The following is a 15,706-nucleotide window of genomic DNA, read 5'->3' on the forward strand; positions in this document are numbered from 1 at the left end:
TTTAAAAAATGGAAGTGGGCGAAAATGATTCCTATTAATTCCAGCTTTATTCGGTTTAAGGAATTTATGTTGTACTTTACTTATTTTGCCTATCAAATGATTCATGATTGCCACGTGACTGTTTGGCTAATTTTTTTTTGGGCCAAAAATGCTTTATTTTTTTTGCCAAAAGCACTTGGCCAAAAATTGAGGTGTTTGGCCAAGCTTTTGGAAAAAAAAAAAAATGCTTTTGAGGAGAATCAGAAACAATTTTTGAGAAGCAGAAAAAAGTAGCTTCTCTTCGAAAGCACTTTTCTGAGAAGTACTTTTGAGAAAAATACACTTAGAAGCAGTTTTCAAAAGCTTGGCCAAATACTAATTATTGCTCAAAAGTGTTTTTCAAATTAATTAGTCAAGCACAAATTGATTCTCACTTTTGAAAAAAGTACTTCTCAAAATAAGTTATTTTAGAAGCTTGGCCAAACAAGTTACAAGTTAAGTTCATGGGTAAGCGCTTTTACGATTTCAAAAAAACAAAAATCCCATATATATCGTTTAAAAAAGAAGCAAAGACTGTAAATTATAAAGACCATACATTAAAGGTGTAAAACTCGAATAATCTATTGGGATTGCATTATTTGGATTACAAATTTGTAGGATTACGTCACAATAATTGTTATTTTGCGATGAATTCTAATAAGTAGGTCAATATAATGACAAATATATAAAATTGTCATATCGTAAATTATTGTATAACAATTGTTATGCAACCATACATTTAAGTAAATTTTTGTCCACCTTGTACATATATTTTTTAATATATGTATTCTTATTTAAGGAAAAATAATATATAAATTCGTTATAAACAATGCTGGTATCAAGTTTAATACCACCAACACACGATGTATTAATTATGCATATGTTATTTTTAGTTTTATGCAATTAACCAAATACGACCTTAAATTATGCAAATACAAATTTTTCTTAAACGGTCAACTTGTTTTTGTTTTAAGGTAATTGTCAACTAAATGTTTTAAATAATAATTTATTCAAATATTTGAATTATTAACTTATGTAAATAGGGGAGTGAGTATATTTTATGCAGTTCTCAAATAATTTTAGGCTAGTTGAGTAGTAGTGTCACTCGTAGGAACTAATAAAACCCCACCAAAAATATACGGAATCTTCCCTCCCCTCCTTTTCCCCCAACACCCTTCTCTCTCTCTCTCGCTCTTTCTGCATCTCTCTATCTTTCTCCAATCTCCCTTTTCTCAATTGTGTTCGCTTAATCACGGAGCAAGTTCTTTCTTCTACTACACTGACACCTGAAATTTTACATTCAGATTTTTAATTTGGTTAATAGTGTTGCCTGAAGAACGTAACATAAATTTGTTCTTTATAATGGCGATGGACGATAACGAGAGTTGCGGAAGCCGAGCTATGGAGCCGTCGTCGCCGAAACAGAGCCGGCTTCAGAGGCAGAAGCTTCAAGCGTTTAACGAAGTGTTGAGTCGATTACAGGATTTGAATCTCGATGAAGTTAACCTCCCTGGCTTTGAAGACCAGCTTTGGCTTCACTTTAATCGCCTCCCCGCTCGGTTAATTTCTTAAACCCTAACGTGTACTTTTCGTTAGGTTCTTTTTGTCGAATTTTTCTAACTTTTTGTATTAGGAAATTTTTTAAAATTTGTTTTTAAAGGACAAACTATTTATTATTGGAATGAAATGAGCTCGGATAAAGTGTAATGGTATAGAAGATACTTATAACTGGCCGGCAAAAACTTAGGCACGGCATGTGTTTACACCAAACTATATTAATTTACTACGGTCAAGCGATTTAATAAGGTGAAAATATAGAAAAATTACCATGGTTTATTGAAAGAAGTGTATGTGGAAACACATGTCATGTATCTAATGGTCTGGTGTAAACATTAGGTGCGGATAAGTTTTTACTTTTTACTTAGTTGCCCTAACTAGTGGAGATGAGGGGTTAATTACACTAAAGTTCATGGACTTATTTTCTAACTATAGGAAAATCATAGAACTTTATTTTCTTAAAGGGCGGGTTCTGCGTACACTCTACCCTCCCCAGACCCCACTTGTGGGACTATACTGGGTATATTTTGTTGTTAGGAAGATCATAGAACTAAACTTTTTAACCAAAATTAGTGAAAATTAAGGTATTTTTGGACGAGTTTCGGCCCAACTTTGACTCGTTTTTGACCAAATTAATATTTTAGGATATTTAGTGTTGAGTGATTTTTTGGTTAGAAAAATTAGTTTGATGATTTTCCTGTAATTAGACTATAAAATTGTTTATTTTCTGTGAAATTAACCATAGAAATGAGCTTGATGATTGATCAATTTTCTGTTTGTTGAATTCGTATGGTTGATTTGGGAATCAGCGGATTTTGTTAAAAATATACTAGTTTTTGTGATCAAATGAGATTGTCTACTTGTAGTGGTGTATGGGGATGAATATGGTTGCATGCAGATATGCATCGGATGTGAATGTGGAAAGAGCAGAAGATGTGCTCACGCATAAGAGATTACTGCAACTCGCGGAGGATCCTGCGAATAGACCTGCTTTTGATGTTCGCCTTGTGCAGGTATACTTTCCTGTATTATCTTTTTCCTTATGGTTTTTAGCGCATGAGATTTTCGCAAAATCTGTGCAACTTATCCCCGTAAATTACGACACATGATTCAAAAAAGATAACAAGATAACAAGAAAGTGGCAAGAATGACATTTACAGTGCAGAGGAGGAGCTTACGAAGATGAGGGTCTTAAAACATGATGAAGACAAAAAAGGTTAATGGATGGTATGAGAAAAAGAAAAATAGGGAAAAGGTAAAATGTGATTATTAAATAATAGTACCACCACCACTAAGAGGTGTGGGGATGGTTGGGATGCCTCCATCTTAGCTAAAAGTCTCGGGTTCGAGCCTTAAGAAGGGATAACTTCTTGGTAGGGAGCGCTTTACCCCTGTAGTGAGCCTAGCCAGCGCGAATATTAAATGAGGCCAGTTGGCTACAGATATTTGATGGTTTAACAAAAAAACAGTAAAGGAAAAATGAAAAAGAAACATCAAATTGGTACTTATGTAAAAGGGTCTTTTCGTTGTTACATAACCATGGATTTAACGGTACAAGTTTATAAATTTTAAGTAATAATAACTATTTAAAGTAACAATAGAATACTAACACAAAGTCCCAACTCTTGAAAAGTCCAACCAAGAAGGTACAATGGTATCTTTCTTGTGGTGTAAAAGTCTGTAAAAATTAAGTTGAAACATTATGATTTGTTAAGGACTTCCGTTGGACTTATGATTTGTTAAGGACTTCCGTTGGACTACTTTCTTCAAGGTCAAGACAGATTTTTTTTTGGTGGCCCTAAGTTTCAATAGGCTGATGTGGTTAAGATAGTCAATGCGATGGTGTTCATTGAGTTAATTTATCAATATACCCTGTTATCTGAAAAGTAAAATTACAGATCTTGCGGGGAGACTCTTTTCTTCCTTTTCCCCCTCCTTTTTCTTTTTCTTGTAATTATGACAGTGGTGTTTGGTCCCCCTCTTTTGGAGTGTCTTATATGGTTCTAAGAGGCATTCTTAATGCCCAAGGAGTTGAAGCTGGAACCTAGAGTTCGTGGTTTTGAGTCCAACGGGAAGAGGCTCTATGTAGCATAAGAACAATAGGCTAGAGAATAAGCAAAAGGCTATGTGTTCACTAGCTCTTAACTAAAGAATGTGCGACAAATTACAATAAGATTCCTTGACTAGGCGTACTGCCCCAAAGGTTGGGAAGGGCACGTCTCCCCAGATCTATGATTGATCTACCATACCGGAGATGAGATAAAGGAAAGATCTCTGGACATGCTATCCACCAGTAGAGGCAGGGAAAAAAGGAGAAGGGATTGATTAAACAACTATCCCTACCAGACTCTAATCACAAGCATAATTGCCTCGTTAGGATGAGATGCCTAGCGTAAGTTGAGTATTAATTGGCAGATTCTTATCATATGTAAAATCTCACCTTAAGTCTCATAATACAGGTGCATCCTATGTACAATGGAATCTCAATCAACTCTGTTGATGTAGATTCTACAGTTAAAGACGAATGCGCAAGGTATACTTTAGTTAAGCATTAAGGTCGTTTTTCTTTGTATTGATCTTTTATATTAGTTTCAGGTTTGTGATTTTTCTGTCCTTCCATCCTTGAGTTTTCAATTGATTTGTCTGCCATTTTTTTTCCTCCCTGCATCCACCTTCCAGCATCCATCCTCCTCCAACATTTGGTTCATCACCAGGTCTACAGGCCTTTGAAAATCATGATAAGAATGCTCATGTAAATGATGGAGAAAATGATATCAATTCAACTTCACAGACAACCAGGTAAAGTTTTCCTTAACATTTGAGTCGGTATACTGTACGACTTGTGATGCTAGTTTGGCTTCTTAACCTTTTATATTCTTGTTGGTTCGCCATAATTTCTAGTTTGCTGTTTTATTTCTCGCATGCTTTCCGACTGTCAATATCTCACATATATGCGCGATTAGCCCTTTCTGGAAGAGGAATGAGAATGTTCTTTGCGCTTTAACACAAAATGCAGCTAAATATGGCCTATGAGTATGCTACTTTTGGATTATATGATAAGTTTGTTTTAAGAAACCTTAAACAAAAGAGTAGGAGTATTTATTTTCTAGAAGTTACAGATCTTTTATGAAGAATATTTATCAAATAATTTTTTTGAAGAACAACAAAATTGGAAATAAGTAAAATTATATATCTCATGCAATCATATTTGGACGAAAGTATCTAATGAATTGTCAAGCAAATGGGTAAATTTTGGATGAATAAATTCAATGATTGTTGCTATTGATTGTATTTTAGGATGATTGTTGATTGAATATAGAATTAGTGTTCCCTGGAGAACCCTTATGGACGTTCCATTTCCTTTTCAAACTACAAGAAGTGCAGCCCTTCTGGTTAACTCAATTTATCTTAGTCCACGAAGATGAGCAAAGCCAAAATCTTGGGATATTTGAGCTTGAGCTTGACTTCTCAGGTTTTTACCTATTTTAGAAAGGAATACTGGGCTTGATGTTCAGTCTAGCTGTATACTTAAAAAGCATTGTCATTTTGAAATTTAAATGAATCACAACCCTAATATGTAAATTTCAATCCTTATTATCAAGCAATGTATTGAGATATTAACGTAATAGGTCCGGAAGGGAGTGAGTACGAATCTGTGTTTGATGTATAACAGCAGCATCTGCATCTATTTGATCTTTAGGTATATGCAAAATACTGGAGTCTTCTTTCTACTGTAAGTGTTTACCCTCAGCATAGCTCTTTACTAGTCTATGAATTCCTAAAATTATAACTTCAAGCCGATTGACTTTGCAGCTCTGCATTACAGAACAAGTGAAACTTACTTGTGTCAAATGTAAGTACTAAACATAAGAATAATTGCATGGTAGTGGTAGGGGTGTTTGGAAGCTATTATAGATGATGGACATGGTGGTTAAAGGATGAGATGAATTTTTGCTTATATCGTCATGATCATGTGAGAAAAGATAGAGAGGGGGAGAAGCTGAGGAGGATGGTAGATGGTCACAATTACAAATTTCTGGTGTTGTTGTTAAGTGATAGATATGGATTGTAGTGAGAAGGAACCGCCTTTCATTGCGCTTATTGAAAAGAGAGGAGAGGAAGGGGGCTTTCTAGAGTTAGCAATATCAGGTAGACTTATGACTTAACTATATATGAGTGGGTAAGCAAGTAAATTGCTCGATCTTCATGCCTCTTGATCCTATCGCAAGTGAAATTTTCATTTGAAAGATAACCATTAAGGTCATTTCTTTTATACTTTTGTTGCTTTTCACAAACTTTCTTAATGACGATTCCTTTTTTAACTGTATTCAAGCAGTATTCTATGTGCCATTGAATTTATGTAGGCCCATGCACGAGATTACCTTTTCAACAATTGACAAGCCAAAGTTGCTCGCTCAGGTAGCTCTCCCTTTTGGCAATCTTCTTTGGTCCTTACATGCACATGGTACTTATGTGTAAACATTGTAACTGCAAGGAGTTTCAATACAACTGTCCTTGAATATATTATGTAGGTGTTACCATAAAATTTTCTGAAAATGAGCTAGGCCTCTCAGAAATCTACTGTTTGCACATATATTGAGACAATTTAATTTGTTATTACAATCTTGACATACGTATACTGGTAAAATTTGTGGTAAAAATGACAAAATTGGTCCCTTATGTTTGGGTTAGATTCAAAATGATCCCTTAAATATGCTCGAGCGATTTTGGTCCTCTAAGTTTGCTAAAAGTGAGCACTTTTGATCTCTGTCAAATATTATCAAACTTTGCCTGTTAAATTTTATGGGAAGGATGAAAAAATGATTTAACCAGAAGCACTAGGAAAGTCCCGTCAGAAATCGAACAACAAAAACTGCATCACACACCAAAAATAGATAAAAACTAACAAAAACCTCAAGAAGCTGCATTAGACTCCAGAAATAGACCAAAAATTGCAAAAACTGCCCTTCCAAATGTGAGTTCATGTTGATCCTTTTTTCCCCACAAGTCCCGTTAAATCTGATGACCCGCGTTTGTTAAATATTTGATGGAGACCAAAGTGCTCACTTTTGGAAAACTTGAAGGATCAAAACTGCGCAGGAGTATATTTAAGCAGGGTGTATCTGCCTTGCACCAAGCGGTGTCTCGTGATACCGCTTAGTCAATTTTTTTTAGTATGTATATATAGATAATAAGCAAAATGAAAATAGTGAGTATAAATATATAAAATGACTATGCTTGTCACTATAGTGATTTATTTATTTGTTCACTTCAAATTTTGACACCACTTGCGAAAAATCCTGCATATGCCACTGTATTTAAGGGACCATTTTGAAGTTTGAACCTAGACCAAACATGAGAGACCATTTTGTCATTTTTTATTATAGTCATCTTGAAAGCAATTACCGCATAAGTTCGCTTCCCAATAGTATTATGTTGACTTAATTTCTTTCTTTTCCGGAGGGCCTGTATGAAAAATCATTGTAACTCTAAAATGGATTCTCTTTGCAGAAAAAATTGATCTTTAAACTTAAGGCACCAGGATTAACATTTCTCACCAACTAGAAGGTTTCGGTAGTTTAATCCTTGCACTACCACAAACCTATGTTCAACCCAGCAGGAATGCAAGCGTGCTATGATAACTTCTTAACCTTCCTAAATGAAGATGTCTGTTACGTGCAAGGCCGGTAATCCTTCTAAAATAGAAGGATATCTATTAAAATATTGAGATGATTTATGTGGACCAACATCCTTTTTTATTTTACTTGTTTTTCTGTCTCAGGCATTTTTATGGTTATTTCATCGATTAACTAGTCCATTGGGAATGTTGGCATGTTAGTTTTGATCTCATCTTGTCTCCTCTGAAAATTGATGTTCATCCTGGTTTGTCAGTTGACTTGTATAGTTTCTGAGATCGGTCTGAACATTGAAGAAGCTCACGTTTTTTCGACGGCTGATGGTTTCTCCTTGGATGTCTTTGTGGTTGATGGATGGCCATATCAGGTACAGTGTTAGCGTTTCTTTCTATAGCGAAGCAATTCTTGCTATTCTTTTGAAAGGTCTGTGTTTCATTCTTCAATTTATACCTATTTGACATTCGTAATTGTTGTTACACACTGAAATATATTGGAAAAGAATGTCATATGGTTGCAAGGCTGAAAGTAAGAGATTGAATTTTTCTCTTTTTTACCCTACAAGGACACTTACATTTGGACCATTGCCCCCTGGATTGTTGGTTGCCCGTCGGTTCAGTGTTTGATTTGTTTGTCAGTTAAGATTAGTTTGCATTTCTTTTGCATGAGTTACTGTGCTGTATCTTTCTCATTTTAGTCTCATAAATTTCACTTTAAATGTTTTCACTTAATTGTTGCGCACACAAGTCAACAAGATGTTGGCTTCGTTTTTGAGATGCAACATATTCTCAAATGTGGGGGCATATTATGTCCTTGTTCTCTTCCTATAATCACGAATTTTATAAAGCATGTTTCTGCCTTCTTTTTTAGTGGGTGGTATATACTTCCTACTTATTTCTTTAGTGTGAAATTCTAGGAAACAGGGTTGCTGAAGGGTGAGCTGCAAAAGGGTAGAGGAGCAAGGTAGATGTTCTTGTTACTTGAAATGAGAATGAATGACTATTGAAATATTCTACTCTTTATATTATGTGCTTCATGTGAATGTCTTTTCTTTGGCAATATCAAAGGTGTTGGTATCCTGCTGTTTCTTATTTGTAGGAGTTCAGTGCATCCTCTAGAGAAATCCTGAAACAACAACAATAACAACAAACCCAGTGTAATCCCACAAGTGGGGTCAGGGGTAGTGTGTACGCAAACCTTACCCCTACCTTCAAGAAGGCAGAGAGACTGTTTTCGGTAGACCTTCGGCTTAGGAAAGGTAAAAGAAAGAGCAACAACAAGAACACCAATTAGAAAACCGAAACAAAAATACAAAACTAAAACTAAGTACTGCAATCAGAAAGCCGAATGAAAGCAACCATAAGTAATCACAGAAGTCAAGGAATACGAAAATACACAAATAACACTAACTCATGTACTAAAGCTACTGTTATAGACAAGGACAACGCTCGGCTACCTATCCTAACCCTTTATCTTTATTCTCAACCTCCATACCTTCCTATCCATGGTCATGTCTTCGGTAAGCTGGAGCAACGCCATATCTTGCCTAATCACCTCTCCCCAATATTTCTTCGGCCTGCCTTTACCTCTCCTTAGGCCCTCCAGGGCCAACCTCTCACAGTTCCTCACCGGTGCATCTGTGCCTCTCCTCTTCACATGCCGAACCATCTAAGTATCGCCTTCTGCATCTTGTATTCCACATGGGCCACACCTACTTTATCCCAAATAACTTCATTTCTAATTCTATCTAACCTGGTATGCCCGCGCATCCATCTCAACATACTCATTTCAGCCACCTTCATCCTGAAACCAGTGGATTCAAAATCTATGTCGTCATGAATGGACTGCTCATTAATGCATTAATTTGAATTTGGTATGTCCACTGGGAAGAGTTCATCTTTGTCCATTTGATTCATGATATCAGAAGCCGTCTGAAGCCATTGGAGGTTAAAAAGAAGAAATGTATGTCTTGAACATAAGGTCCTTGCCTGTGCTTCTCTGCTGCTTTCTTTCATTCTTACTTTAGTAAAGTCTTTGCTTAGGAAGGTTGCCTTTGATTGAAGACAAGGGTATAGCGTGATTTTCTTTTGATAAGGATATAGCGTGATCTCTAGTAGAGTAATCCTACAGTTACTTTGCTTCTAACTGTTGTTAAATCAATTTCAGTTTTCCAGTCCCGACCTCCAGGGTTGAGCGAAGAATTATTGTCAACTAAACTTGTGCGTGATGTATTTATTAATAGGAGGAAATAGAAGGATTATTAGTCACATGGAGATTATTTTTCTTATACATCGTACCAAATAATATATCTCGAACGCTCTTCTGTAAAAGAACATATAATCCTTGACAAAATTTGCAAGGCTTGACTTAGTTGTTACTTGAAGGCTTGCATCTATGATAGAGCGACAATGCATGGCAAAATCACAGGTTGGTACTTGGTAGGATACTTGTGTTAAAACAAGGCTACCAAATGACCTATAACAACATGGAGGATAATATGAGCACTTATCCAGTCACTAATCAACCATTCCTGGAACTTTCTTTTTCAAAACTTCTAAAAGGACTTACTTGAAATGAGAATCTGAGGAAGAAAAAATATTTTTATGCACTTTAACTATGGTAGGTTCCTCTGACCTTTTCATTGCCCATCTAGGGTTGCCTATAGAATTTTCTGCAGGTAATTATGTGCAGTATGCATGTGGTTTGGGTATGAAAATGATAAAAGGAAATAAACTTAAAATCTTTATAAATGCAAAATATGTTAGGTGCCTGCGTTTAGACACACTTACAGTATTCGATCAACGGTGTTCTGTGTGGTGTTCTTGATATTTCTTCCAACCCTTTCTTGTTTATGACATCATAACAATTTCCTATAATTAAAAGGTGAATGACTACCATTTCATCAAAAAAGAAAAGGTAATGAACTACCTGATCTACATTGTCCTTTATTTTGGCATGTGTGCCAACAGTGGTGATAATTATTATATGGGCTGTTGTAGAAGTTCTTTGGTAGTCTGAATAATTGAAAAAATAGAAAGGGGCATAAAGGAGGTTCTTAGTTTGGTCATTTTACATATCTGCACCAAATTATACCTGCTTAGAGTCCACAACCGGACTTCTCTATTACTTTCTTCACCACACGTTTTCTCTTTAGTTGGATATTTATAGATTGGGGTTTTATATTTGGACGTTCTGTGGTGGCAAACCTGTAATTTCCAGGTTTTGTTTTTTCAGGAGCAACCACAACATTCTGTGGCTTCTTTGAACGAGCAAGGTCAAACAGTATCTGAATCAGTTTCTAACTGTGTGAAAATACCTACTGATGGAACTGATGACTGGGAAATTGATATCCGTTTGTTGAAGTTTGAAAACAGAGTTGCATCTGGGTCATTTGGAGTTCTGTATGATTCAATTATCTATTTCTTGCTTTCTAGTTAAGTTTGTGTATCAGAAAATTTATACCGTCTCTTTCAGGTATAAAGGCACCTATTGTAGCCAGGAAGTCGCTATAAAAGTGCTGAAGCCAGAGCAGTTGAATATGGACATGTTAAAAGAGTTCTCACAAGAGGTCTTCATTATGAGGTGTGTCAGTCTTATGTTCATGGTCATTCTGGAATGAGCCAGCTCTTTTAGGATTTACAACCTCACTTCTGGTCATTTATGTGAAAGAGGAGTCTGCCCATGAGTTACAGACTAATCAAGACCAGATTGTTTCAACACTTCTAGAGATAGTGGCTTACTCTGCAGAAAAACTTATTTTATACCAGAAGAGAATGTGCTATTTTTCACTCCTTGGTCTGAAATTAAATGTCCTGTTTAGTTTATCAAGTGTCAGCTTAACCAATACCCCGAATAGAATTAAAAGATGACCGAGTAGTTCTTGGAAAATAAGATTTTGCTTTTGAAATTTTCATAAAATATACATCAATATAGTATATCTCAGAAAATGATCTAAGCGACTCTAGAAAGTTAAACAGGACATTCAATTTGGTGGGATCTAGGGGGTTACTTTTTCACTTTAGTACTTGAATTAGTGATCCCTTTACATGCATTAACATGGAAACTAAGTATTTCATAACTCTTTCTGTAATTGGCATTTGGCTGTTCATGGTAACAGACGTCACACACATAGTGAAGGATTAAGTTAGCATGAAATCTGATCAGCTTCTGTCCTTATAAAAAATTTCCTTACCTTATCAAAAGCTTGATCATTTTCTGAAACATGATCTCATGTGAACATCGTCTGGTTAAAATAAAAGATTCTCTTGCAATTGACAAATTATCTTTCTAGATTAAGTCACCATGCCATTCTTTTCTTACACATGGCAGTCAATTTGTCGTACTTCCTTGGTACTCTATCAATGGAATTTATCTTATCCAAAAACAAATATGGCAGTCAATTTGTCCTGGACATGATTAAACTGCACTTTGGCCAGAGAAATAATAATAAATCCAAAATATGTATGGGGAATTGTGCTTGTAGATTTAAATTTCCAGTGTCTCAGTTTTAATTTTCCTTGTTGAGATTTTCTGTTATTTCCCATTGTAGGAAAATTCGGCACAAAAATGTCATTCAATTTATAGGGGCATGCACGCGATCTCCAAACCTATGCATTGTGACTGGTATAGTTTTGAGATCTCAGTCTTTTAAGCTTGAGGTATTGTGATATTTGGTATCAGAGAGATGCTGGGTCTCTGTTGATTTCTGTTGAATTTGCCAAAATTTTGAACCATGTCTTTTAGCTACCGATACTACATTCTATCTCAAATCACTTCTAGAACCTATGGGTATCTATCCTTCTCCATCATATCAATTGAAAGCTGCATTTTAATTACTCTTGATCAGAGTTCATGTCCGGAGGAAGTATTTACAATTTTTTGCACAAGCAAAAAGGTGCCTTTAAGCTTCCTACTCTCTTCAAGGCTGCAGCTGATGTTTCTAAGGGAATGAATTATTTGCACCAGAATAAGATAATTCACCGGGATCTGAAGACTGCCAATCTTCTAATGGATGAACATGGAGTAAGTCAGAGATGCATCTATACTATGTTAGAAAGCTGGTCATGTAGTCTTACTGTATCTACCTTTTGAAGTTCGGGATATCATGTCATCACTTACTAAGTATAGTATTCAGATTACTCTATCCCATTGTTTGAAGCTTTTGAAAAAGGAAAAATGCCGGGCTTATCAAGGTTAGAATTTCACTAGCAGTAGAGAATATGCGGAATAACTTTCTTGTATAACTAGGCTATCCAAGAGTATTGAATGAGACATGGAAAATGCTATCTTATGATAGTTACATCAAGTTTTTGAAGTGCATTAGGTACCTCTAAAGCAGGCATATCCTCAAATGCCTTACTGATGAAGATCCTTATCAAAGAAATTTAGTCCAAGGTAAAGAAAAGGAGTTGTCAATAGAATACAAAACTGAATTCGTAAGAATAAAGAATAAGCAAACGAGATTGAAATGCCAAGTCACATGCACTTTACTTACTACTATAATCCTATTAAATGTTCAATGGGTACTATTAAAAGAGTGCGAGCTTGATCAATAGATAACTCAAATTACTTTATAATTACAAAAGGTGCAAACTGTGCGCTCCACAAACTACCATACTGCCGTAATATTCTTGATAATGTCTATATTAATCATCTCTTCATTTTAAGGAAATAAAACAATGTGTGTTCCTTAAATCATCCCAATGCTAACTTGGTGCTGGTGCCAGCTTTAAGACAACGATCCTTTTCCATTCAAAGGGTTTTTCCTCTTCTTTTTTTTTTGCCGGTGTATTCTCCTTGATTTCTAGATCCATCTCTCTCCTGTATAGGTTGTTAAGGTTGGTGACTTCGGGGTTGCCAGAGTGCAGGCTCAAACAGGGGTAATGACCGCAGAAACTGGAACATATAGATGGATGGCTCCTGAGGTGTGCAAGATGTAAATTTCATATATCACCCAAAACTTCTTACAATATCTTGAATTCAGTTTGAAGTCATGAAACTGATATATTACTTTTCTTGTTCACATCATGTGTGATTGGTGTACCAAATATTCCTTTTATCTCATGCTTAGATTTTGTTGTTCCACAAGAAGAATGAAGTTCACGTGATTAACGGATTTGTGATGCCTAGATGCAAATAATTCTCAGTCTTACATGAGAATGATATTGACATGATAGAAGAAGATGTGACATATAAAATTAAAGTAGGGTTGCTTAAAAGGAGGAGTGCTACCGGAAGTATATTATACAATAGGAAGATACTTACCAAGTATAGAATGGTTGTGACAACCAACAATGATGTATGGGAGCAAATGTTGGACCATTCATAGCCACAATACAAGTGCTACAGATGTCAAGATGGATGCGCAATCATACAAAGACTAGACAAGATTTAATATGAAAGGATAAAATTAGAGAAGAACATATGAGATGGTTTGGACATGTCCTACCCTCTGGATGTATCAGTCAGACTGTATGGTACTAGGATGATTAAAGATTTAAAAGGAACGAGGTAAACCTAAATTCGCATAAAGACAAATTGTCTCAAAAAACCTTCCATCTATCGAAATCCGTACGGATTAAGCTAAGAAATTACTTGAATGAAAGCTGAGGATCCATATATGAGAGGTCAATTAGTTAGGATTTTGGCATAGTTGTTCTTGCACTTACATTAGGTGTCGTGTTCCTCTGTAATATCTTTAGTATGGTTGGAGATTTGTACATCAGTACAGGGATAAGTATAAGTATTGAGTTTTAGAAAATCGCGTCTAAAACTAGAGTTGTTCGTGATTGAATATTGGAATGAAATGGATCCATATAGAGTAGATTGTTAATATAGCCAAGCTCAACTAGTTTGGAGCTGGAGTTGTTGGTTGATTGATTGACTTAATGAAGTGTGATTGTCCCTTCAAGCTGTGCTGGGGTTCAAGCGCAAGGAGTCACTTTTAATAATGTTTTACTGAGTTTTTAGTTCAGTTTGCTTCAGTGTGCTCCCAAGAATTCCTTTTACAATTTGTCATGCTGAGGGTTTAAGATTTTACTGAGTATAGCGTTTTGTATTTGGCATCTTTGCTCTTTATTTTTCACCATTCTTTTATATCAATCTCACTCCAACATTGTATTTCACTAACGGCTGAAGCCTAATTTGTGATAAACCATTTGTCGGCAAGTTAGTTTACTTCAAGATGTTTTATGATTCAACCCTAAAATAGGTTTCTTGTTGTTGAAAGGTAATTGAACACAGACCATATGATCACAAGGCCGATGTTTTCAGCTTTGGTATAGTGCTATGGGAACTTCTGACTGGAGAAGTAAGTTTTACTGCTACTCAGTGTCACCTAGTATTTCTTTATCACCGTGACTTACGTCATGTCTATGATGGGGCAGATTCCATATGCATGCTTAACACCCTTACAAGCAGCAATAGGCGTTGTGCAACAGGTAATATGCATGTAATGTCATTTGTATTTCTAGTGAAATCTTTTCTTGCTGAGCTACAATTCCTTGTTGGAATGATGATATCAGGGTCTACGGCCGACAATTCCAGAGCATGCTCATCCAAAGCTTGTGGAACTCCTTCAGAAATGCTGGCAGCAAGACCCAACTCAAAGACCTGATTTCTCAGAGATTTTGGATATTCTGCAGCATCTAACCAAGGAGGTATGATATTTGCACCAGATAAACAATGTTCTGTTAAAGTTCATTTTTAAGCCTAGTTATATATGCTATAAAACAGGCTGGAGATGATGGGGAGGTTAAACACAAGGACAAATGAATTGGTGTCTTTTAAAAGAGCGGCCATCACTGACATTGTCAAAGTGATGCTGGTGCTCGGGGTTCCGGATCCATTACAATGTACAGAATTTGAGATGACCAAGGTTGATCTAAATTGGTTTACCTTTGAAAATCCCGAGCTCCATCTAATTTCTGCTTGCCATGTTTTCTTTCCTTTTTTTTTTTCCACCGTTCATAATTTGTTCAAGGTGCAAGATGGTGAGGAATATTTTGCAAACTTTGTAAAGAATGGCTGTGATTGCACCCAAGTTCTAGTTGCTAATCGTTTTCTCTAATTTGATTATTTAGAGTTTTGTTTCTTTGCAACTGTTCTCAGGCATGGCTCATGGGACTATTTTCATAGAGTGCAATTTTTCTTCGATGTTGTTAAGTAAACCAAGCTTTAACGAAATGCTGTTTTTCTATTTAGACGTCAACAATGCCTTCTTAGATTAGAAGTAACGTAGGTAAATTTGGTATCATAAGGTTAGTCTAGTACCAATTTCTATTTCATGCACCTTTACGTTTACGGCGTCTAAAACTGAATTGCATTTTCTTTACGAGCCGTCTATCTGATCACAACAAAGGGAACCACTTTATAGCCTGTTTGGCCAAGCTTCTCAAGAAAAAACTTTTTTTTTTTCCTAACTTGAGGTGTTTGGCCAAGCTTTTTTTGAGAAAAAAAGTGCTTTTGGGAAGAAGCAGAAGCAGTTTCTGAAAAGCTGA

At 35.8% G+C, this 15,706-nt stretch overlaps 1 protein-coding gene across 3 annotated transcripts; it reads left to right on the top strand.

Annotated features, from left to right (window-relative positions):
• Positions 1-1,149: 1,149 nt before the first annotated feature.
• Positions 1,150-15,276, top strand: LOC104114694 (serine/threonine-protein kinase STY17-like). Of its 3 annotated transcripts, none has more exons than XR_011414288.1 (15): positions 1,150-1,577; positions 2,474-2,588; positions 4,035-4,108; positions 4,255-4,374; positions 5,940-5,994; positions 7,468-7,578; positions 10,443-10,609; positions 10,683-10,790; positions 11,758-11,831; positions 12,055-12,230; positions 13,037-13,143; positions 14,437-14,517; positions 14,594-14,647; positions 14,732-14,866; positions 14,943-15,276. XR_011414288.1 is itself a non-coding variant. In XM_009625199.4 (15 exons), exons 1-15 carry the CDS (start codon positions 1,381-1,383, stop codon positions 14,979-14,981), a joined length of 1,602 nt encoding a protein of 533 aa, XP_009623494.1. In that variant the 5' UTR covers positions 1,151-1,380; the 3' UTR covers positions 14,982-15,276. The 3 variants fall into 3 exon arrangements, 2 of the variants coding, with proteins under 2 accessions (XP_009623494.1, XP_009623495.1); XM_009625199.4 differs by having other exon boundaries at positions 1,151-1,577; positions 13,037-13,132; XM_009625200.4 differs by having other exon boundaries at positions 1,437-1,577; positions 2,442-2,588; positions 13,037-13,132.
• The last annotated feature ends 430 nt before the right edge of the window (positions 15,277-15,706 follow it).

The sequence above is a fragment of the Nicotiana tomentosiformis genome, chromosome 2, assembly GCF_000390325.3.
Source record: "Nicotiana tomentosiformis chromosome 2, ASM39032v3, whole genome shotgun sequence".
In the NCBI taxonomy this organism is placed as follows: Eukaryota; Viridiplantae; Streptophyta; class Magnoliopsida; order Solanales; family Solanaceae; genus Nicotiana; species Nicotiana tomentosiformis.

Excerpts from the sequence above, each read along its gene's own strand:
- LOC104114694 (XM_009625199.4), top strand. The coding sequence starts at position 1,381 with ATGGCGATGGACGATAACGAGAGTTGCGGAAGCCGAGCTATGGAGCCG. Across the intron at positions 1,578-2,473 it reads TTTAATCGCCTCCCCGCTCG|ATATGCATCGGATGTGAATG; the intron begins GTTAATTTCTTA and ends GGTTGCATGCAG. Across the intron at positions 14,518-14,593 it reads GGGAACTTCTGACTGGAGAA|ATTCCATATGCATGCTTAAC; the intron begins GTAAGTTTTACT and ends ATGATGGGGCAG.